At 39.9% G+C, this 24,816-nt stretch overlaps 1 protein-coding gene across 1 annotated transcript in view; it reads left to right on the top strand.

Annotated features, from left to right (window-relative positions):
- Positions 1 to 24,334, top strand: part of LOC124594472 (glutamate receptor ionotropic, kainate glr-3-like) — an 89,283-nt gene extending 64,949 nt beyond the window's left edge. Inside the window, exon 7 of the mRNA XM_047132848.1 lies at positions 24,113 to 24,334. Coding sequence (XP_046988804.1) covers positions 24,113 to 24,334 — 222 coding nt within the window. The remainder of the gene's footprint in view (positions 1 to 24,112) is intronic.
- The last annotated feature ends 482 nt before the right edge of the window (positions 24,335 to 24,816 follow it).

The raw sequence follows: 24,816 nt of genomic DNA on the forward strand, positions 1-24,816 counted from the left end.
CCAGATCTTTGTGCTGCTTACAGTACGCTTTGTCAATCACACAACCTACAACGTGGTCAGAGGAACTTTCGTCATCGCCATCTACTGTGGCAACGATGGATTTCCGGACACTTGGCCACAGGATCATTTTTCGTCCATTTCCAGTCAGAAGCGCCGAAGAAACCCGTATAGGGATGCGTATTCAAATACAGAGATATGTAAATAGGCAGAATAGGGCGCTGCGGTCAGCAACGCCTATATAGGACAACAAGTGTTTGTCGCAGTTGTTTGATCGGTTGCTGCTGCTACAACGACAGGTTATCATGATTTAAGAGGGCTTGAACGTGGTGTTATAGTCGACGCACGAGCGATGGGACACAGGTTCTCCGAGGTAGCGATGAAGTGGACATTTTCCCCTGAGACCGTTTCACGAGTGTACCGTGAATATCGAGAGTCCGTGTAGAACGACACAAAGCTTTACGCCTCGCCTGGGCCCGTCAACATCTACATTGGACTGTTGATCACTGGAAACATATTGCCTGGTCGAACGAGTCTCGTTTCAAATTGTATAGAGTGGATGCACGTGTGCGGGTATGGAGACAACCTCATGAATCTACGGATCCTACATGTCAGCAGGGGACTGTTAAAGCTCATGGAGGCTCTATAACGGCGTGGAACTTGTGCAGTTTATTTCTTATCTGAAGCAAATAGGAAATATATATATATATATATATATATATATATGTATATATATATTACTGAAACATTGTTAGCACACAGGAAAGTTGCATTTGTGACTTATTGGTTTATGATTAAAATACTACCACAGAATCTGAATTTGAAATAAAAATAAACAAGGTTCAGTGTCATGGGGAGGGGGAGAGGAGATGGACGGAGGGGTAGGAGGAAATGGACCTAGAAAACAGTAAGAAGGAGATGGACAAAGAGAGGAGGAAGGAGGAGAGCCTGCCAAGGTGGCCGAGCGGTTCTAGGCGCTACAGTCTGGTACCGCGCGACCGCTACGGTCGCAGGTTCGAATTATGCCTCGGGCATGGATGTGTGTGCTGTCTTTAGGTTAGTTAGGTTTAAGTAGTTCTAAGTTCTAGGGGACTGATGACCTCAGAAGTTGAGTCCCATAGTGCTCAGAGCCATATGAACCATTTTTGAAGGAGGAGCTAGAGAGTGAGGGAGGAAAAGGTAACGAACAGAGAGAGAGGGGAGGGGGTGGAGGTAATGGACTGAGTGATAGGGAGAGGTGGCAGGAGAAGGTGGGTAAAGAGGGTGGGGGGAAGAGAAAACAGAGACAGGAGGAGGAGGGGGTGATGGACATAGAGAGGGGAAGGAGGAGCAGATGGACAAAGAAATCGGGAGGGGGAGATGGGCAGAGACAGGGTAGAGAAGGAGGATAAATCGAATTCTCGTAGATAATAGAAACGTGTGCTTTCTCTTTTATTTCTTTTCCATTTAAGCAGACTGAGACACAGCAAAGCCTGGCTTGGTACAGGTAGTTAGTTGCTAATGCTTCAATCTTTGTTAGACCAACCAGTGACAAATTTGTTAGAGTAAGGGTCAATAGCGACTTTCTTATTTTCTGAAACTGTAATTTAAATTTATGCAGTTCACTTTTGTTGTTCACATTTTTTAATTTATTTCAGTACAGAATACCAGCGACCCAGTTCTCTCGTCGATTTACGAGAAGCATGTCGAGAAAGAAAACGTTCCAATGCGCAGCAAGGAAATATTAGAGAGAATATGCAATTCACATAAAATTGCAGGAATGATACCTGCCGATATCTACAGAGCATGCAAGAGGCTTACAAAATGCCCAATAGTACGTGCTCAGGAGTCTATAAATATGCAGACAGCTATAGCCTTCAGGAAGAGAAGCCCTTATCGTGAACTGATTAACTGCCAGTAAGTACCCTTTAAAATACTTCACAGTCAACAAGACACTTTCATTTTATGTGAAATTTCAATAATGTTTGCTTTTTTTCGTAGCATATTTCTTTAAATATGATTTTAAATTTGGAAAGCAAAATTGAAAGAGAAAAAATAAGAGGAGATATATCTGAAGAGGCGTGTTGTGCGAACTTTATGCTGTACATGGGGAAGTTGAAAAGTTCCGAGTCCACAACAGCTTCCCCGTTGCAAAATCCCTCCGTGAAACGGTGCAATACACATTTTCAATGCAGGCCACTTCACGGGCATTGGCTTTCACTCACTGGTGTGATACCAGTTTATTTTCGGGAGAAAAGAAGTGACTCACTTCTCGTCCACAATAACAAATCGTAATAAGATGGATTCTTCTTAAAACGGTCCACATGTCGCCAAGAAATTCATGCTCGTATTTAGTTTTCATGGATGTGGTGCCGAACTTGCGTAAAGTTTTGTTATAGTGTAAAATATGCCGAACACATCGCTATATGACACAAAGGTCTCTCGTAATGTAAAATATGGCGAACTCATTCCTATATGACTAAGACGTTAGCCATTTCGCACAGCTATAATCATTAATGGTACCGCTGTGACGGCGCAATGCTGCTTGTGACGTGGAGTATTATAAAGAGATCTGAAGAAATTGGCAACCATAGAGCTGGACAATCGGGCATTTGGGTCCGTGTCAAAAACAAACGACGAAGGCAATGATATTTTTGAAGTGGGTCATACTAAAGTAAGATTTGGCGTCTCTAAGTTTAACTGTTAGTGAACGGGAAGGGGAACCTGTGGCTGCAGAAATGGGGCTCGGGTACACTGACGAAATTATCACTGTACAGCAGATCGCTGCAGTGAATCTAATTAATCTAATTCCAGACAGTAAGTAGCACATTGGAGAGCCACCCTAGAAATCCCAAATACTATCCAGGCAACAGTAACATTATGTGTGACTTCAATGGTCAAGAAGGTGGAAACGCGATCTCAAATTTCAATATGAGCTTTGTCTGCCTAGATTGTAAGACTAAAATGTGCTATGACCGGTTATCGATTGTGATAGCAGTCATCTTCAGATAATAAATTTCGCTATAGAGTATAGCACTTCACGTTGCACGGTAAAGTACTGAATCATTTAAACAGTTATAATGACTCGGTACATGATTTTCATTGTGTGACATATTAAACTCTGTGACGATAAATTATGATAGAAAGATGATTAGTAGCACACTCGAAACCGGGCATATCATTTTATAAACTCGCAATACAGACAAATAAAGTTTATATAACAGAAACTTTATTTGTTTTAAACTATCTATAAGATTCTCCCTCACCATCCTCAGCCCCATCACAACCCATGGGTATTAAATGTCATCAGAACTGCCTTCAGTGACCTTAGGGACTTCGAATGCTTTACATTTCACGGTAATGTCAGTATTTCGAATGTTTTTGCATGCAACTTCTGTTCAGCCTCCAAACCCATTTAATATCTTTCGTGATTTTTATATGCTACTGCTATTGCACTTCTACGTCCACCCCTACCACCACCAAACCTTTAGGGCTGAAGCGTCATCGGAACTGCCAATCGCACTAACAACTCCGGAAATTATGAACTAGACGATAGTGTTGGTCGATTTTGATTATTTTTAAATGTAACCTCCTTCCAAACCCCACCATTGCTTCTAAGTATAATAGGGATGTTTTAATCGACAGAATTTTCTCCTACTAGTAATCTGGCTATGTGCTAAGCCACATCGGAGTGTTGCTTACATTCCAGTCGCTTCTCTCCCCTACCCTAATACATCCCTAGAAATTTTAGGGGTGACTTAGTCACACATAAGAGTGTTCGATAACTTGTTAGTCAAAGTATATCATTTCACAACGACGCTACTGTACCAGAAAAATAAAACGAAATATCTTAGCTCTTTCCTACGGCATATCTAGATGGGAATTATATTCTAAGATTCCTTCCAGGTGGACTAGACACTAAAGACGTACGTGGTCAGAGTACGGCCATTTTTATAACAAGAACTTCGATAACGTTTGCATAATCAAATGGGAATTATGAAAGAGCTGTTCTGAGTCTTGGATCTTACAAATAGGTTTCAAGAAATAATCATAGGCCACATGAATCACGATTTTGGCCATGTTTGCACCTTTTATGTAAAATAAAGGCATCTGCTAGGCATCACGGGTCACGTCAACATGAAAATTGTTATGTCACCTAACAATCTACATCTACATTGATACTCCGCAAGCCACCCAACGGTGTGTGGCGGAGGGCACTTTACGTGCCACTGTCATTACCTCCCTTTCCTGTTCCAGTCGCGTATGGTTCGCGGGAAGAACGACTGTCTGAAAGCCTCCGTGCGCGCTCTAATCTCTCTAATTTTACATTCGTGATCTCCTCGGGAGGTATAAGTAGGGGGAAGCAATATATTCGATACCTCATCCAGAAACGCACCCTCTCGAAACCTGGCGAGCAAGCTACACCGCGATGCAGAGCGCCTCTCTTGCAGAGTCTGCCACTTGAGTTTATTAAACATCTCTGTAACGCTATCACGGTTACCAAATAACCCTGTGACGAAACGCGCCGCTCTTCTTTGGATCTTCTCTATCTCCTCCGTCAGACCGATCAGGTACGGATCCCACACTGATGAGCAATACTCAAGTATAGGTCGAACGAGTGTTTTGTAAGCCACCTCCTTTGTTGATGGACTACATTTTCTAAGCACTCTCCCAATGAATCTCAACCTGGTACCCGCCTTACCAACAATTAATTTTATATGATCATTCCACTTCAAATCGTTCCGCATGCATACTCCCAGATATTTTACAGAAGTAACTGCTACCAGTGTTTGTTCCGCTATCATATAATCATACAATAAAGGATCCTTCTTTCTATGTATTTGCAATACATTACATTTGTCTATGTTAAGGGTCAGTTGCCACTCCCTGCACCAAGTGCCCATCCGCTGCAGATCTTCCTGCATTTCGCTACAATTTTCTAATGCTGCAACTTCTCTGTATACTACAGCATCATCCGCGAAAAGCCGGATGGAACTTCCGACACTATCTACTAGGTCAGAACAATCATGTTACTGCCTCCAAGGGAACGGGAATTCTAAGATAAAAAAGTGGAAGCACTTACGGAGGAAAAGTATCATGCCCATATTTCACTCGAAAGACAGCTCGTTGTGTTGCGACGTCAGAAAAGAAGTATTTCCTGCGGAAGAGAGTCTCCACAAAATGTCTCAGAGCTAGGTCACTTTGCGAACTACGTAACCTGGTGGCCACCTTAGCACATTCTTAACTTGTGGATGGCAAGACCGAATTTAGAATTGGACGAGGAAAAAGACTCGGGTTGATGAACAGAACGTCAGATACTATAATAAGTATCAACTACGCAGATCTAAGGAAAGGGCCAACAAATTCAATGTGATTTCATTCCCAGGTTTCTACAGAGGCAGGTTAGGAGAAGAAGATAGCTCATGGAGCCGACAGCTGCTCTATTCACCTGATACAGTTGTGAACAAGTGCCTCTGTGTCTTTGGCGGGCCTAAGAAAGTAAACATGCTGCTGAGCTAACTTCATCATGCTTGTCATTCTCTGATGGCTCTGTTACAATAGTGCCAAACTTCTGGTCTCAGGGTTAAGGGAATGATTTTTGGTGCTGCTCGTTGTTGACACTCAATGCGAGGATGTCGCTGGCTCGGAGCACTATGGGACTTAACATCTGCGGTCATCAGTCCCCTAGAACTCAGAACTACTTAAACCTAACTAACCTAAGGACATCACACAACACCCAGTCATCACGAGGCAGAGAAAACCCCTGACCCCGCCGGGAATCGATCCTGGGAACCCGGGCGTGGGAAGCGAGAACGTTACCGCACGACCACGAGCTGCGGGCGAGGATGTCATCCACTAATGATAATAGATTCCATAGCGGGGGAAAATGTACGTAAGTGACAAGATATTTTGCCTCTATTTCATGGTTCGCAATAAACACCTTTTATCTTTGTGGACGATTGGGTATAGATCCACTGGCAGACATTGCAGGGTACAGAAGCTAACATGCTTCGTGGTCAACTTGTAATAAAATGTCGTAGTGATACAAGGTTGAAGGCCAGCTGCTGCAGCCCCTCTCCTGCTTTTTTAAAGATGTTCGACTGTTGTCCAAAGAGACTACCAGTAGCTTGTGGTATGTTATCAGATGAAGCTTAGCACCATACAAATAGACGTGCAACATAATATGATCATGCTCGTTTCTCTATTTGGGACAGCGTTTTAGATGCGTAGGCGATTGGTAGCTCTGAATTAGCTAAGGTCCTGTGGGGTTAATACTCGATACTGTGTACAGTCAGTATTGTGATGCGTCGATAGCCACTAACAGTCTTTACCTCAACTGCTTATAGATAGGCAAGGTAAAGATTGCCACTTATATTTTAATGCACGATAGGCCTGCTCGAATGCCACAGTTCGGTAGGAAAAGGGTTTTTTTTGTGGAAAATGGGAAAATTTGTGGTAATTTCTATGGGTCATCGGTCCCGAAGCCAAACACTATTTAATCTGAGTTATATTAACTTACGCCATGGACAACAAACACACCAATGCCCGAGGGAGGACTCGAACCTCCGACGTGGGGAGCCGCACGAACCGTGACAAGACGCCTGACACCGCGCGGCTACCCCGCGCGGCTCGTATTTTTGTGGTAAGGTGTTCAATGAAGGCACGATCTCCTGCGTGAGGTATAAACTTGACATCGTAGAAAATGAAGAAATAGCTTCTTTTATACAACTTCAGTAACTTTATATGAATTTCTATTGCCGATGAACTGTCCAAAACATGAAATTTCATGGTAGCGTAGTATTCAGTTCATCTGTTTGTATCAAATACACGTTCCACAGTTATTTCAAACTGCCGTGTGAAAAAATGTAAAACAAGTTGACATCTATTCTGAAACATGTTCTAACATAATAACAATTCTATCATATTAATTAGTTTCTCGTCAGTTGCATAATGGCAGAATATTTAAATGCACACGTACGCTGTAACCTCTACTAGTGTGTAAAATATAAGATGTTTCAAATGACTGCAAGAATTATATTAAATAAGTACCCTATTTATGCATTTTCTGGTGAGTGAACTCTTCACTGTCCTAAACTGTAATATCTATAGATTGTAGCTTGTTTTAGTTGAACTTCGTCTTTTAGTCTTTTAGTTATTGAAAACCTACGTGGCTCCAATACTGACAACGTGAATATGAAAATTTGCATCTTTGTGATGTTTAAAAGTATGTTTCTTCGGTGTAATAAACGTCCAGGGAAACATTTCGGAAAATTTTGAAAGAGATGAGATTTAGTTTCAGAAACTGCAAAAGTAACAGAACCATTCCAAAAGAACGTTCCGACGTTGTTATAAAGCTTCGCGAATACTTGAGAGCAATCAGAAATGATCAAAAGAGGCCAAAATAGAGGAGTGGTATACGCATCTTGAAAAAATGCTGGCAGCATGTAAAAGTTCCGGGTGTAATGACTAATAGCTGTGCTGGCCAAAGTGCTATTGGTGTCCACGCTGGAAAGACCAATGGGTTTCGTCGGAGGAGCAGAGATAATTTATGATACGAAATCTAAGAACCAAGATTATCACGCTGATGTGAATGGGGATAGTTATCAAGTATGGTTAGAAGGTCAACTGATTCCTAACATCCCCGCTGATAGCACTGTTGTTCTTGACAAGGCCCATTATCATACTGTGCAGACAAATGGAACCCGCGATAGTGAGGGTCGGAAAAGGACATAACGGAATGGATCACTCAGTTTTTAGCCGAGCCTTACATGAAATGGGCGTTTACAAACTACTCATTACAATAAGTAGAACATGTTTTTAACGCAAATACTCATTATGACTGGCTGCACTAATCTTGATGCTTTCGTGCAATATTGCCGCCTCCAAAATTCTTTTTCTTCTGTTCCCTCTTTGGATGGTTCTGCAGATGAAGATAGGTAGTCTGGACAGATGTAAAAATGCCTAGCATGGCATCTGAATCAAGCTTCGGTTTTGAAAGTGGAGCAGTTATGTTTTCTCAGTCTGTGGTTATTATTTCCCAAATAATGTACCTAGACTTGAAATACTTGTGAACTTCCCGAAAAAATGATCAGTGAACGGTAAAGTACATTAATCGTAATATATTCAAGCCAAGTGATAATAATAATATACCATAATTCTTTCGCTTTCTTTCTTTCTTTCGTAACCGCCTTTATCCCGCATTGTGCGCAGGGTCGGCAGGGTTAAGCACGGATGTGGCATGGTTAATTGTAAGGAGTGGCCGGATAATAATAACATACCATAATCTAAATCATTAATTACTAAAGTACATTAAAAATATTAACCACTGAATAATTAGTAAGTGCGAGATCTTGCCTAGGTATTGAGTAGAGCTTTTTCTGTCTCATTATATCATATTCAGGAAACTTGAACACATGAACCTTGTTTCTTGCTGTGTAATTTCCATTAGCTTTTGGCAGGTAACGTTTCATATTCGTAATGAAACTGAAACTGCATGATATATTATGTTGCGTTTAACTCACACAGGCGCATTTTAGTAACTCACAATACGGCTATTGTGTATTTAAAGAGCAATTTCGTAACAATTACGTAGCACAACGAGTTCTTGCGCCCAACACGTTGTTGATACTACACGAGACAACTGTTGACTTTTGCCGCTTCTCGCTGACGTCATAAGTTCGACGTCCGCGTTGTTCGACCTTTCCATCTAGGTGGTGTTGATTACGCCACGGTTCTAGTTCGTCACCAGAAGCAATAAGATTATTTTTGTTCACTCGTTCGCCATGAACATACGTCCGCTATATGAATATGAAAGCAGCGGCGTTTTGATATTACTATAAAGAAAAAAAAATCTATTTCAGTGCAAGTGCATACTCGCAATAATTTTATGAACAAAGGAAAATAAAAGCACTAAGGTAAACTGAAAATCTATTCTGTATTTTCTCTGTGTTTTATTCAAAAGAATTTTATGTTCTCACGACTATATTCACAGAACACAAACAAGGTATATGATGTTATGGTGTTCCAAACCACAAGTCAGAACCGATACGGTACATAACTGTATTGTCACATCGTAACTACACTCAGTTCCAAATCCAAAGGATAGGTCATCGATGAAAGACAACACTTACCATTGAAAGCAAGTTTATTACGGACACCAACGTGCAGAAATAACTCCGCGACGTTGAGTGCTGCTATTTTTAGAAACATCCAACATTCCGGAATATCTAAACATCGCAAACAAAGAACTTTCGAGATCGTTTTAAAAATGATAAATAGTAAATAAAAAGTTATTGTTGATGACTGCATTTGAACTGGCAATCCATAGCAACCCACCTAATAATGCTAATCACTACTTTACATTCCACACAACTTAGCATACTATCTCAGTCCTTCCGAAACAGCAACCTGCTGTCTCAGAAGTTCTCTTTGGAGCCGACTGCAGCATTCCAACGTCCAGATCCTGTCAGAAGCCCTCTGTATGGCAGCGCTGAGTATTCTCAAGTTCTGGTCGTGTTGCTGCATCCCCTTCGTTGTGACAAGGTGGCCCCACCCACTGAAGATTTGCGATCACTGAGTGGGCCTTCAGCTGCCTCGAAAGAGAAGTTTCCATCGCCAATCAGCACTTCAGGAATTTAGTACAGCTTCGTACAGAGGACATGGATGACTTGTCTGCACCTTTAGCTTGTTGGTAAATGTGACGCCCGACATGCGGATGAAGATACGATATAGCCAAAAGTACCGTTTTTATACTTTTGTCCACAGTTCCATTTTCTGTACAGGTGGAAAAATAGATGTTCAGTCTCCCAGGCTGTATCTGACTGCTGGTGATGCGGGTTACACAGCTCTCAGTCCTCCACCTGCGCACCCACAGACAATATGCGAGCCAGCTGCGTTGCTTCTCCAGTTCTGATGATGAGGTGTTTCATGCAATCGTCATACCGTCAGCTAGAAATGGGAACAGTGTATCCACTACTGTTTTGGCTAAGCGATCGTGGACCAGAAAGTATAGCGTGTAGCCTGGAGTGTCTTGCTTCAATGTGTAGTGTGTATATGTTCCGATGGGCAGTATTGCATCCCAGTCTCCCTTTTCGACATCAGAATACATCGAGAGCATTTCTGCCAACGTCTTATTAAGCGTTCTGTGAGGTCATTTGTATGAGGGTAACAGGTAGTTGTCATACTGTGAGTGATGTCACAATGTGAAATTACGTCTGATACCAGTCTCGAAAGGAAGGCTTTATCACAGAGATCAGCACACAGGGTGTTGTGTGCTTTAAAATGTTGTTTCCTACAAGGAACCCTACACTTTTCGGAGTTTCGGCAGTTGGCACAGCTTTGGTGACAGGATAGCCGGGGAGGTAGTCTTTGCAGGGTATTATCCGCCAATTCCCATTTGTTGACTTCGAGAACCTCTGTAAGAGGTTGACAGCAATCCGTGGAATGGTGCTGCTGCAGACGAGATTGGTATCTGTCGTCTTAGAACTAACCGCTGCTTGTGCTTCCATTGATGACATTCCTTATAGTAACTCACATACCAGGAGAATGGATATTGGAACATCGTCAAAATACTTCATCATAGGTAGCTGTACATGAGCTGTGGTGATGAGCAGTCATTTCCAAGCCACTGGGTAATTGTAAAATGTTCCATTTATTAATTCAAATTTTCCTTTGGTCGGGTTTTCCTTCTTCAAGGCTTCAATGGTTTTCCACAGCACTGGATCATCCGTTCAGAAGAATATCTTTTAGTGCAGTGACGACTGAGATTTCAGTCACACTGGTGAGTTGTGCCAAACGATTCCCTGAAAGGCAATTGGCGCCCTTGTGTTTGTAATTGATTGTGTATACCACTGTGACTTTGTACTCCTGAAGTTTCAGTGCCCATCTCGCCAGTCAACCCTATGGATTCCTCAGCCATAACTGAGAACTCTTCTCTGTCACAGTGGTGAATATTTTTCGAAATAAATGTGGGCATAACTTGTTGATGATTTGAACAATTGCAAGAAACTCTTTCTCTGTTGTAGAGCACTTCATTTCAGATTTGGAGAGTACTTTGGAAGCATGAGGTATCACCTTTTCAGCACCATCCTAATTTGCATTAGAACTGCATCTATCCCATAGCCGCTGGTGTCAGTGTGAAGCTCTGCCTCAGCATTCTCGTCACGAAAAGCTAGGATTGAAGAAAATGTTAGCTAATGCTTATGGACAAGGAAAGATCTTTCTTCCATCTATTTCCAGGAAAATTTGGTGCCTCCCGGCAAAAATTCTTGCAGGGAATATACCTTGGTACAGAAGTCCTTTTGTGAATTTCCAGTACTACCATATCATTCCAAGGAAACTTGTTACATCACGAATGTGGCGAAAAGTCTCAAAATCTGTGACTGCTCTTGTTTTTTTCTGGATCAGGTCGGACTCCGTCAGCATCGACAAGGTGCCCCAAGGTTTTATATCTTCAGTGACAAAAAGGCACTTCTTCGGATTAAGGTGGGAGCATGCTCTCTGAATGGTCTGAACACACTTCAATATGGTTATCAGGTGGCTTACAAACTCTTTAAATGTCTTCAAAGAAATTGAAATATCATTCAGACATTAAACACACATCATCCATTTAATTTGTCGCAGCAGGTTGCCCACCATACGTTCGAAGGTTCCTGGAGTTTCACGTTGCCAGATAGCACAATTTAGAACTTTTTTTCCAGCCAACCTTATCAATTTGCCAATACGTTGTTGCACGTGCATGGTTGAGAAACATTTTGCTCTTTTCAAGTGCTCTAGAGTGTCATCAGTGTGTAGCTATAGGTACGCATATGTTTTCATGTTTTTGTTAATTTATCAACTGTCAATGCAAGAACGCCATGAACTATTCTTCTTTTTTATGCGAACCACGGGAGAAGACCAAAGACTCTCTGGAAATTCAATAGTGCCATCTTACTAAATCTCTGCACTTCTTCCTGATTTACGTGTTGTTCAGCAGACGATATGCTGCTCCAGTACGATATAAATAATGGATAATCGCCATTGATGATGTGCTGTTTTACCAAGGACCAGTTGGCATGTCTTTTCTCTACTCCATATTTGAAAGCATCTGAAACCGGTCACAGAGTTCGATAGCAGCTTCCTCCACTATGATCTCCGCAGTGACAGCAGAGCACGATTCTTCTTCGATGGCATGGAGCTGCCCACCCTGGATTGGTTTAGCTGTTCCTATTGATATACCTTTAGGGATGAGTTGTGGCTGCTCATGACAATAAGTGATCCAAATTTCTCTTTGACCATCAGTAATTCTTATGATCTGTTCTGCAATGTAGATTGTTTATGTGTGCCTGAGTTGCTATCTGCAGTCAATAAAAGCTTCAAAGTTTAACTAGGTGTCTAAATTCATGACTGAATCTTTTCTCGTTGATGATGGTGGGATAACAGCGTCTTTAATTGCAAACAACCACACACAGCTCTCTTTGGCCTGTGTCACCTAAATCACAGAAACATTTTAACCACCATAGGCTGTCAGTTTAATTCCATTAACGCACCATGCATATGAACTACATTACAGGTCAGTTTCTGCAATAGGCCATTATCAAAATATTCAAATGTGTGTGTATTCCTAAGGGACCAAACTGCGGAGGTCATCGGTCTCTAGACTTACACACTACTTAAACTAACGTAAACTAACTTATGCTAAGAACAATACACACACCCACACCCGAGGGAGCACTCGAACATCCGGTGGGAGCGGCCGCTCAATCCGTGACATGGCGCCTCAAACCGCGCGGCGACTCCGCGCGACAGGCCATTATCAAATTTGTGATGTTGGTTATGTAGATGCCGTATTTAAAAAAATTATTTCGTGTTATGTTGGAACAGGCACATTCGCACACATACACATGCTGAATGCTATAGATATGGTGTTGCACATACCAATTAGTTTACAAGAACAACTTTCATGTTCGTAAAAACGTTACTAACAGGTACCGTACAAGCCACTGCACATTGGTTTATCAGCATGTCACATACTGTTCCGCTCTCATATATACACATAACACAGTAACTGAGTTCACTGAACTGCTCTTTGGTTGAATGGTTGTAGTCAGATGCTGACCAAGGGTGGCAGTGTAATATAAAATTCCACTCGCCTTAGATAACAAAGCAACATATACATGCTGCACAGAGCCAGGAACCAGAGAAGAGTGATCAGAACAGCTGCTACATCACGTGCTAGTCTACAGGCTAAATGTCCATTGGATGATGCACTCAGAAGACACTCGACCAGGCTCCTCAACAGTACAAAGATCGTGACCACCTTTGTTCTAGATTGGTACAGTATCACCTTTGCTTAGCTGGTAGCTGAGTGGTCAGCGCGAAGGAATGTCATACCTAACGGCCCGGTTCGATTCCCGTGTGAGTCGAAGATTTTCTCCGCTCAGGGACTGGGTGTTGTATAGTCCTTATCATTCTCATTTTATCCCCATCGACAAGCATGGCGAACGGTCTACCCGACGGGAGGCCATAGCCACACGGCATTTACATTTTACTTTTGCATAGCTTCTGGAAAGACTACTGTAGTTCATAAAATAAAATAAACGAAAATTTAATTGAAAACTGTAAGTAACTATTCAATAGGCAACTTTCAATGTCGAATGATATATGGTGATTCTCATGTAAGTGCAATTACCTGTTGTCTCAGAATAGTTTCGACAATGAATAATTCAATTTTTGTCTGCTTCGAAGTTAAAGGAAGGTTGACTGGAAGAGGATATTGACCGTGTAGATGAGAGGAAAGAATTTCTCTAATATGGGATATATGCATATATACAATCTGTGCTGCTCAGAGATATATATGTGATGTTAACTGAGGGCAGCATATGTGGAAGAAGTGAATTATTGTCGTTATTCGTGTACTGCACGTAATATCTTTTATCTCATGTAATGACAAAAATAAAAAAAATCGTATCAACAGTTACTTTAGAAGAGGAATTATTGGGATTTTCATTTATGCAATCTATGGTCTCACAGTCTCTCAATAAAATGTAACATCATAACACAGCATCACTACAACCTCTTTAACTTCCCTACACATGGGTTTGTAATTCATTATGACTATCTCTTGTGTGCTCGATCTAACATTTCTGGACTCGCATTCGGGAGAACTACTGTTCAATCCCGCTTCCGACCATCCTCATTTAGGTTTCCCGTGATTTCCCTAAATTGTTCCAGGCACGTGCCGGCGTGGTTCCTTTGAAAGGACACGGTCCTTCCCTAATCCGAAGAGACTGCTGTTTGGTCTCTTTCCCCCCCCCCCCCCCCCCCTTCCCCCAACAGCCCAACTCTGACATTTCTGGCGGTCATAAACTGCCGCATTTCCACTCTTACTACCTCTCGTCGAGGCCATGTTGGTTTCCACAGCTGTGAGCTGCCATAGGGGCCACATTCGTAAGCGTGTCATATGCGTTCCGTTCGACATTTTTGTGTTCAATTTCTTTCATGAGCTTGCTCTACTTGATGATTTCCCCTGTCATTGTGACATCCCTTACCAGAGGAGCTTGTTACATTTTTACATGTCTTCGTCGACTCCTTCCACTAAATGTGATGTTGTGCCACAATCGGTTTCACATTGCAGCATAAAGCCAAAATGTTACACTACTGGCCATTAAAATTGATACACCAAGAAGAAATGCAGATGATCAACGGGTATTCATTGGACAAATATGTTATACTAGAACTGACATGTGATTACATTTTCACGCAATTTGGGTGCATAGATCATGAGAAATCAGTACCCAGAACAACCACCTAGGCCGTAATAACGGCCTTGATACGCCTGGGCATTGAGTCAAACAGAGCTTGGATTGCGTGTACATGTACAGCTGCCCATGCAGCTTCAACGCGATACCACAGTTCATCAAGAGTGGTGACTGGCGTATTGTGACGAGCCAGTTGCTCGGCCACCATTGACCAGACATTTTCAGTTGGTGAGAGATCTGGAGAATGTGCTGGCCAGGGCAGCAGTCGATCATATTCTGTATCCAGAAAGGCCCGTACAATAACTGCAACATGCGGTTGCACACTATCCTGCTGAAATGTAGGGTTTCGCAGGGATCGAATGAAGGATAGAGCCACGGGTCGTAACACATCTGAGGCGTAACGTCCACTGTTCAAAGTGTCGTCAATGCGAACAAGAAGTGACCGAGACGTGTAACCAGCGGCACCCCATATCATCACGTCGGGTGATACGCCAGTATGGCGATGACGAATACACGCTTCCAATGTGTGTTTACCGCGATGTCGCCAAACACGGATGCGACCATCATGATGCTGTAAACAGAACCTGGATTCATCCGAAAATGACGATTTGCCATTCGTGCACCCAGGTTGGTTGTTGTGTACACCAACGCAGACGCTCCTGTCTGTGATGCAGCGTTAAGGGTAACTGTAGCCATGGTCTCCGAGCTGATAGTCCGTGCTGCTGCAAACGTCGTCGAACTGTTCGTGCAGATGGTTGTTGTCTTGCAAACGTCCCCATCTGTTGACTCAGGAATAGAGACGTGACTGCACGATCCGTTACAGCCATGCGGATAAGATGCCTGTCATCTCGACTGCTAGTGATACGAGGCAGTTGGGATCCAGCACGGCGTTCCGTATTACCCTCCTGAACCCACCGATTCCATATTCTTCTAACAGTCATTGGATATCGACCAATGCGAGCAGCAATGTCGCGATAGGCTACAATCCGACCTTTATCAAAGTCTGAAACGTGATGGTACACATTTCTCCTCCTTACACGATGCATCACAACAACGGTTCACCAGGCAACGCCGGTCAGCTGCTGTTTATGTATGAGAAATCGCTTAGAAACTTATGTCAGCAAGTTATAGGTGTCGCCACCGGCGCCAACCTTGTTGAATGTTCTGAAAAGCTAATCATTTGTATATCACAGCATCTTCTTCCTGTCGGTTAAATTTCGCGTTGGTAGCAATCCTCGTGGTGTAGCAATTTTAATGGCCAGTGGTGTATTTATGTAAGACTACGTTGTTTCCCTATTACTCTGGGTCCAGTTCTTCAGTACTGTTGTTCCGCTAAACGAGCTTGAAGCTGATTGTTACCACATGTTTCCTTCAGTTAGATCTGGGGTCTGTCCCAGCTATCGAGCTCCCCTTCTTTTTTCTTCAACCACTGCTGGGCTGTTCCGCTGAAGTAAAAGTATGCATTTCCCGAACAGATCTTGCCGTCCCACCTGCTGTGCACTGCATGGCAAAATAAGTGAAGTACGCAGAAAGGGAGGAGGAAACGAAATTAAACGTCGCAGGTTGAGAGGATATATGATGTTACTCCAATGATTACACTATCGAGTTAAATTTACAAACAACTCAGCAGAATGAACCCACTTATCACTACTGTGTTGCACTTCTACTGGCACAGATGCATGCACTGATTCCGTTGCGAAAGGAGTTATAAAGCTGTCATGTTTTCTCCTGACCCAACGTGGCATACAACTATTGCACTGGTCCTTGACATCTTCGATAGTGATAGTGACATGGAGTTGACTAGTTGATGTTGGACCTGATCCTACATTTGTTGTATTGGGGACAGATCTGGGGATCTTGCTGTCTTGTTGAAAAATGGCATCACGATACTAGCACATGAGAGATAAGACTTGAGGATATAGGATTTCCATGGAGCACCGTTGTGCTGTTAGGCTCCCCTCATTCACTACCACCTGTAAACAGATGTAGCACCCAATGGCTCTTTACACACTGACGCTAGAAGTAGCGCTACTGTGATTATCGAGAACGCTCGAAGAATGGGATCTGTTAATGCTCTTCTGAACTACATTGATATCGTGAATATACGGAGCTTGGGGCCGGTATACATCTTATATAAGGTACCTGCATATGTAGGAAATGGTTTTTACGTTGAATGATTGCAGTAATTCTGGTGTAGATATTTTGAAGTTCCCTGCGTCTTTACCAAAAAATGTCACGTCGTGATCACAATCGAGTCTACATCCTCAAGACATCACTTATCACTGAAAGCAAGTTCATTATGGACACCAAACTGCAGCCATAAAAGAACTGCCTCCAGGATGCAGAGTGCAGCTATTTGTACAAACGTGGAATTTTATACAATTTGCAAACAATACAAACATTAGAAATTTCGAGAAGGTTCTCGAAATGATAAATACTAAAAACAAATATTTGCTGGTAATTGGATTTCAGCTGGCGATGTGCACCATGCTAGCCAGTGACGCTGACTGCTGTTCCATTTTGCATGAGACACTGCTCACGGCAATATAATTTTGACGTGTCAAATAAAATATAAAATTCTAGCTTAGTGCCCGCTGCTTCGTTGCATAGATTTTATGGTCTGCACAGATTTTTTTGGGTATTCTTTAATCGAATTTTTATGTTCACCAACTGTGACATCCTCTAAATGTTAATGCTAATTAAGGCAATAGAGGGATGGTATTTCCAAATGTACATCCGACCAAAAAGCGATTATGGTAGCTGGAGTGCAAAGTTTTCGCTAGTCATGCCTTTTGCGTCTTGTGGAATATTTCCATAGAAACTATTATCCCTTAAGTCATATTTCTTTATCTCTAACCCAGAAGTGAAGTACCAGTTTTCATAGATCTAACTTTAACATTTTTTTTAGCGTAACAAAGTATTTTCTTAAAACCTTTCATCCTCTATTTCACCCCTTAGGGATTGGATTTCCAAAAATAGTGAAACGCATATTATTTAATTTCTAAGAAAGATGCCAAACATAAATATTCATAGATTTAGCTTTGAAAGTGCTTTCATAATGGAATAATTTCATGAAAGTTTTCATCCTTTATTTTAATCCTTTAGAGGGTTGAATTTAAAAAAACGATGAAACACATGTTTTTTAATTTCTAACTCAGAAGCCAAATATCAAATTTCATAGTTTTAGCTTCAAAAATGCTTTCACAATGAATATTTTCATAAAACATCTTACCTCCTTGGGGGTTGAAGTTTGAAAAACAGCGAAATGCATATATTTTTTTATTTTTTTGAATTTCCAACAGAGAAACCAAATACAAATTCTCGTAGATTCAGCTTCAAAAATGCTTGCATAATGAAATATTTCCACGAAACATTTCATTGCTTGTTTCATTCTATAGGGGTTGAATTTACAAAAGCAGTGAGACAGATGTTTTCTTATTTGCTACTCAGAAGTCAAATACCAATTTTAAATGATGTTTTAAAAACATTTTGTTAGTGCTTAGAAATTATTTAAGTGACGAAATTTTCACCCAGTACTTCATCCACAATAGGGGTCAAATTTCCAAAAATGATGAAATGTATTTCTTAATTTCTGAATGAGAAACCGTATACCAGTTTTTGTAGGACTATCTTTAAAATATTCAAATAACTTTTCATCCCCTATTTCATCCCCTTAGGACTTAAATTTGAAAAATCCCTTCTCTGAACATCACCTATATTATGAAATGAACACCCTTTTAAATGCAGGGTGAACCATTTTAAACCATAGTGGGAAATAAGTTTGGATGGAGATGGAAAAACAGTAAATTTTTTTAGATAAAAGTCGTAGGTGGCAAAGAGTGTTATGAATTGCTACTTATGGCCATGACCTCGAACGCTATTTTCAAGTTGATTTGGAGGTTGAAGTGATTTTTTAAAATGGGAACCCTAATGCTTGATTTAAGATTTGAGGAGAGCCAAATGTTCTATCTATAAAATGATTCTTTATTCAATCTCATAGCAAGATAAGAAAATACAGTTTTAGTTCTAGTAGGGATTAAATCATAGTAGAGGAGGGATACAGCAAAGTACAATATTAGATACAAATTGGAATGGGCATCGTGAGGAATGAGAGGTGAGGGGACTCATTTAACAGACTTATAAATAAATGATATACTTTTTATTTGTATTTGTTCTGTCTTGAAATTGTCAAAGTAACATTTATACATTGTGATGTATTTATTTTTACCAAGAAACATGTTAATTAAAACTTTCTAAATCCGACGTCACAAATAGGGGTTTCCATGAAGCAGAACCCAATTTTCGAATGATAACTACCTTTAAGTTAAAGTTACTGGCAATGGTATGTGACCCCTTATGCTCCTTCTAATTTGCATTTTACGTTGTGTTTAGCTGTGTCCCTCCTATATTCCGAGTTAATCCTACTAGAACTGAAAACAATTTTGCTTATTTGAACTTCATTGAACCTTTCTATGACCTTCAATAATGCATAATTTTATATGCAAAATTGTCCTCTCTTTTCAAATCTTAAATCAATTATTAGTATTCCCTTCTAAGACCTTGACTTAATCTCCAATTCACCTTGAGAATAACGTTCAAGGATACGGCTATTAGCAGCAATTCATGACCTTCTTTACCACCTAAAACTTTTATCTAGAACATTTTGCTGTATTTCAATTCTATCGCAAGTTATTCCCTTCTATAAATTAAAATGGTCCAATGTGCATATAGGTTTGATCAATTCAGGTAAAATACTTATAACTGCAAAAGAGTAGAGAGAGAAAATTACAGCTACCATACAATGTTAACTACACTGCTGTCTTTGACCATGATATGCAGAAATGAAATATGAACAGTGAGTCGCATACACACCAATGTACATATCAGGAGTTCTGTTCCACACTCAAATTCACCCAGAAAATTGTAAAAAAAAAACTAGTCGTAAATTACATCCTTATTATTGCAAATGAATAGGGCTGGGTAGCCTAAAAGAATAACGATGTTGATGTTGTGCAATAAACAGACAGTAAAATAAATTCAGATGGATTAAATTAATCCTGGACATTATAATGCCATGAACTTACCATTTGTAAATGTAATTCCATTCATTTTACAACTATCTTTGTTAAAAGAATCTTGTATCAGCGCTGTGATCTGCGAAAATAATTACATCTCTGAAAATAACTCCATAACTGTAGGGGGCCAGCCTTCTATAATTTTAACTGGTATCGATGTAATAGTAGAGTTTATCTCTCACCCAGTATTACTAGAATAATTCCATTTCCCTCCCCTAACAGTTCGATATAAATGCAGAACTCATGATCACTATATCCTATCCATTCATTAAGTGGTTAATGATTCCCTCTTACCTTTATCTCATACGGATTCTTCGTGTTAACATTGTGAACTTCGTAACCTATTTTACTAAATGGCCAAAACAGTACACAATACAAATTTAGGAAAACAGGTTGCCTATCTGATGACTTCAGAGAGCAACAAAAGTTTGATATAATTATATCCTATAAGTACTGATAGAATTTAATAATTTCGAAAGGTATCATAATCTACTTATTAACAGGTGTAATCTTATGTTAAAAGTTCAGTGCAATAAGACAAGTACTAAAGTTAGAAATATCTTGAGACTGTGTAAATAATGGGGCCAAAATTACCCAGATTTACATCATACAGTCTTCGAGAATGAGAGCACTTTGCGAATTTTAATATACTGTAGATACATTTTCAGTACATTTCGAAAATTTTCTCGCTGACACTTCATACAAAGTAATGAGAGGAAAAAAATGTTCTTTGCTAACGACATTTTCGAATTTTATTCAGTAAAATTTCAGCAGTGAACGTGATATTTCAATTTGTTAATTCTTTTGTATTAACTCTATTCTCAACACGTTTTCCAGACAGTATACACATATACCACTGAATGTACATGTAGAAGTATATAATTGTACAAGGGAAAGTTTGGGAGATATGACATTCTGCACACGGAAGATCAATTTTTTAAAGAGGGGGAGTGAATTGAATTACTGTTCATAACCGAAACTTTGTTCTTATGTAACACTTCTCACATAAAAGTTAATTGAGAATGAAACATAGTTTTTCATTCTCACAGTGCGTTCAAACATTGAAGTACTCTGATGAAAACAAATACAAAGTTCAACAGTTACTGACTTTCACAATAGGTGGCTGCTATTTTTCGCCATGTATGTGGAGTAGACAGAAAGCACTTTGACATGTGACACAAAAAGTGGGAGAGAAAAAAACAAATTTAATTAGTTTAACGAGTTAGACCCTGTTATTCGCTTTTCTTATAGATGGCAGGTTACTTTCCACCATGTTGATATGCATCACTAGTAAAGGAACACAAAAAATCAAAGTATAAGGCCAAATCCCTTTAACACAGTTCCTCAGTTTCGCAATAGGTGGCAGGTTATTTTAGATAGTGTGCACTGTGTAGGCACCACACTGAAATGTGACACAATTTTCAGAAGGAAAAACATCAAATTCAGAACCGATTTCCGCTGTTGTGTTTAAATTTTAGCTTTGACTTAAATTTATCCATGTTATATGGAACTTTAGGTGTTGCAATTATCGTACATTATTTTAATCTGACTTTTGATGTGGTACATTTACTGGGTGCATCAGTGAGGGCACATTACGAAATATGTCTGTGGCTTAAGTGAACTGCATCTATAAAGTCATTTCATTAGTGTATTTACTTACACTTTTGCTGGAAATTGGTCTGGCACCCAGAGCACCGTGACAAACGCATAATCACCTGACACTTCCACATTCACATGTTTACATCATTCCAGAGACTCTTAACTGCTAAGATAAATTAATTTCAGTTGCTATGATAATACAAACAATGAGTATGAAATCATTTCTGCATAAGAATATTTATGTTCACACATATGAAACAGTTTGATTATTTGGTATTTCTTAATAATTTAAGGCGTTTTTTAATAAAACAAGCATTTTACATTCTGTTCTGTTCATTGAGTGTATGGAGTATATTGTTAAAATGTTTGTTTCTGTCTACCAAGATTCACTGCTGAATACAAAAACAATTTGACACCCACTTCCTGGCCTCCTGGACATGAATATCAGCAAATAAAACATTTTATATTCATCCAAAGTTCACAGTAAACAGCAACAGGCACCACCATATATAGCTCGTCTTGCCACCCTACTGCTGTTACTGTTACTTTCTAGCTTATCTTTTAGCAACTTGTTGCCATGTACTCTTCCATCTCTAATAGTTTATGCAAGCCCATTTTGTGTGTCTTGTCCATTTGATGTAATATATGAACATCATTCACTGTGCTTATTTTATTAAAAAAGAATTAAAATTACTGTATAACCAATAAATACCAAATAATCATGATATTTACTGTGTGTCAAAACATAAATACGCGTATATAGTAAAAGTTTCATGTTCTTTGTTTGTATTGTCTTAGCAATGGCACTTAGATTACCATAGCAGTTAAGAGTCTTTAGCATGAGGTAAATAACTGAAAGCGAAAATGTAAAGCGATGATGCATTTTTATGATGCTTTCTGAACCAGGCAAATAAATTTCCAACAAAAATGTAAGTACATAACACCCTGGAATGATTTAAACATACAAGCACTTTAGGTAGAAGCTAAAATAAATGTATATTTTTATACAAGGTTATATTTTGTTGCATAACATCACTGTCGCACTGAACAAATGAATTTCAAATTAATGTAATGCACTTCTGACTATAATGCAACTAATGATGGTAACATGTCATTGAAATGTATTGAGCTAATAAATGTTAGTAAAAAGTGAGGGAGGCAGTAGAAATTATTTCATAAAGTTTGTATGATTTTACAGGTCAGATAAAATTTCATTTTCTGAATGCCAGTTGTATTACATGATTGGTGTTTGTAATCCAGCTGTTCTGATTCCATTGGCATAATGAAATGCGTTATAGTTACCGATATGTGTCGTTAACCTTATGTCGTCAATATTGGACTGTTGTAAGGAACTGCGACTCTTTATGACAATAAATGTTCACATATTACGATTATCTGCGTCAGTCGCTCTTTTTATCTCACCCCACGACTCGTTTCGACAGTTTATATTCTCATCTTCAGGTAGAACAATGATATTATGTAATATTTCTGCTAGTTGCATGCAACCAGTTGTTTGTTGTGGCTTCGTTTTGCTACAGAAATAGAGTAATAAGACATTAAGATTATAAATTTTAAGCTGTGGAACAAATTCTAATTAATGCTATCACCGTTTAAAATTTTAGTCCCATATTACGCTAACAAGCGTCTGCTGTAATAATTTGTAGCAAAATGGAACCACAACAAACAACTAGCTGCATGCAACTAGCAAAAATGTAACCCAATATTTTTGTTCTACCTGACGACGAGCCTGTAAACTCTCGAATCTGGCCGTGAGATGAAATAAAAGGAGTGACTCATGCAGAAAATTGTTTTATGTGAACTTTTATTACCGGTATGTTTGTTATATTTTTCATAAATAGAAAGTAAAGTATCATTCTTATCAGTAAATTCGAAAGGAGAAGGAAGTAGTTCACGATTGTATCTGTTAAAAATTGTGGTCATGGTATTTAAGACAAGCGACATCTATATAGATAGCATGTGGAAAAGATGTGATCAGTTATGGAACAATTCTGTACTTCAACGTTGTGGGAGAGTCAGAATGCACAGGAAACTTTCAGATGAGGAAGATAAATTACTGTTCCTGCAAACGACTTAATGAGCATTTATCACAAGCTATATATTGTGCATGAGCTATTTCGTCTTCAATGTTTGTTGCTATGATTTACAAATTGGACAGTTGTGAAAAATTTGAGGTTGTTTGCAGTGAATTTGTTTTGGAAATTAAGTAAATATCATTTATCCACCATTATTCATCTAATAATTATAAAACAGTATCTCATTAATAAAATAAAGAATGTGAATAGCTTACAGCTCATTCCAGTATTCCTTCTTTTATTTCATTCCACGCAATACTATCACAAAAAGGAAGTAGCTTACCTGACAACCCAGCCACTATTTCAAGGTGTCCCGACACTCATGTGAGACGAACATCAATTGTGGGAGTTAAATTTCGTAATCTGTTGCTGTATTTCTAATACCGATATTTGGATGCTTATATGACCTAGGGTGGAAGCATACTGCGATATCTGTTACTGGAAAACTGCATTTCGGATCCCACGAAAACAAATTAAGTGTCAGGTCCCATAACTATTGACAGATTTTGCCTACAGATTGTGGCTTTACGTTTCAAACGTGAAAGAGTATAGAATTACGTTTTTCAGAGATGTCGTCCGTTCTGTTTCTAATGTGAAGCAATGCTGTGTGATGGTTCGCTGCCTGCTGCAGATGCGGAGTGAAGGACTGACTCACCGCCTCTACTGGAAGCACTGGCCAGGGGAGGACGCCCAGAAGAAGAGGGAGTCTCTGAAGCCAGTGGCCATCCAGAATGTAGTTCCCGCACTCGCTGTCTTGGCGGCCGCAGCGCAGCTGTCGATATGCTTACTTCTGCTTGAGAGGAAATCCTGCAAGAGGCCCAGTGTGAGGAATGTTGGCACAAACACTGACTAGCACACCACATGAAATGTGCTGTCTAGGGAAGTTGTTGCAGTCTAACATTCTGTTGTGGCACTTATAGCTGTGAAAGTTTCCACTGTCTGACAATTTCAGAGACTACTGCTCCAAGCATCGATAAAGCCAGATGTCCTTAATCTTTCATGCTTGACAGGACACATATGTACGCAATTCTGAATGTTGGCATAGCTATATCCCATATTTGAGAAGTGATACCATGTGGCGCGATTCTTTTTCAACTTAGAGGATAATACTACAGTCCATGGAATGGATGCATAGAAGGCTGCATGTGATGAAACAGTATGGTGTTTCACCAATCAAATCACCGCCTTCTTTGTTCCAAGAATGTTTGGGCTAACTAATATGTTTTCTTATGTATTATAAAAATTGTTTTTATAGATTACTACAATCTGGTTGTCTGCACATAATTTGTATTTAGTGGGATGTATATAATCCATGAAACTTCGTAGAATGTAGAA

The sequence above is a fragment of the Schistocerca americana genome, chromosome 2, assembly GCF_021461395.2.
Source record: "Schistocerca americana isolate TAMUIC-IGC-003095 chromosome 2, iqSchAmer2.1, whole genome shotgun sequence".
NCBI lineage: Eukaryota > Metazoa > Arthropoda > Insecta > Orthoptera > Acrididae > Schistocerca > Schistocerca americana.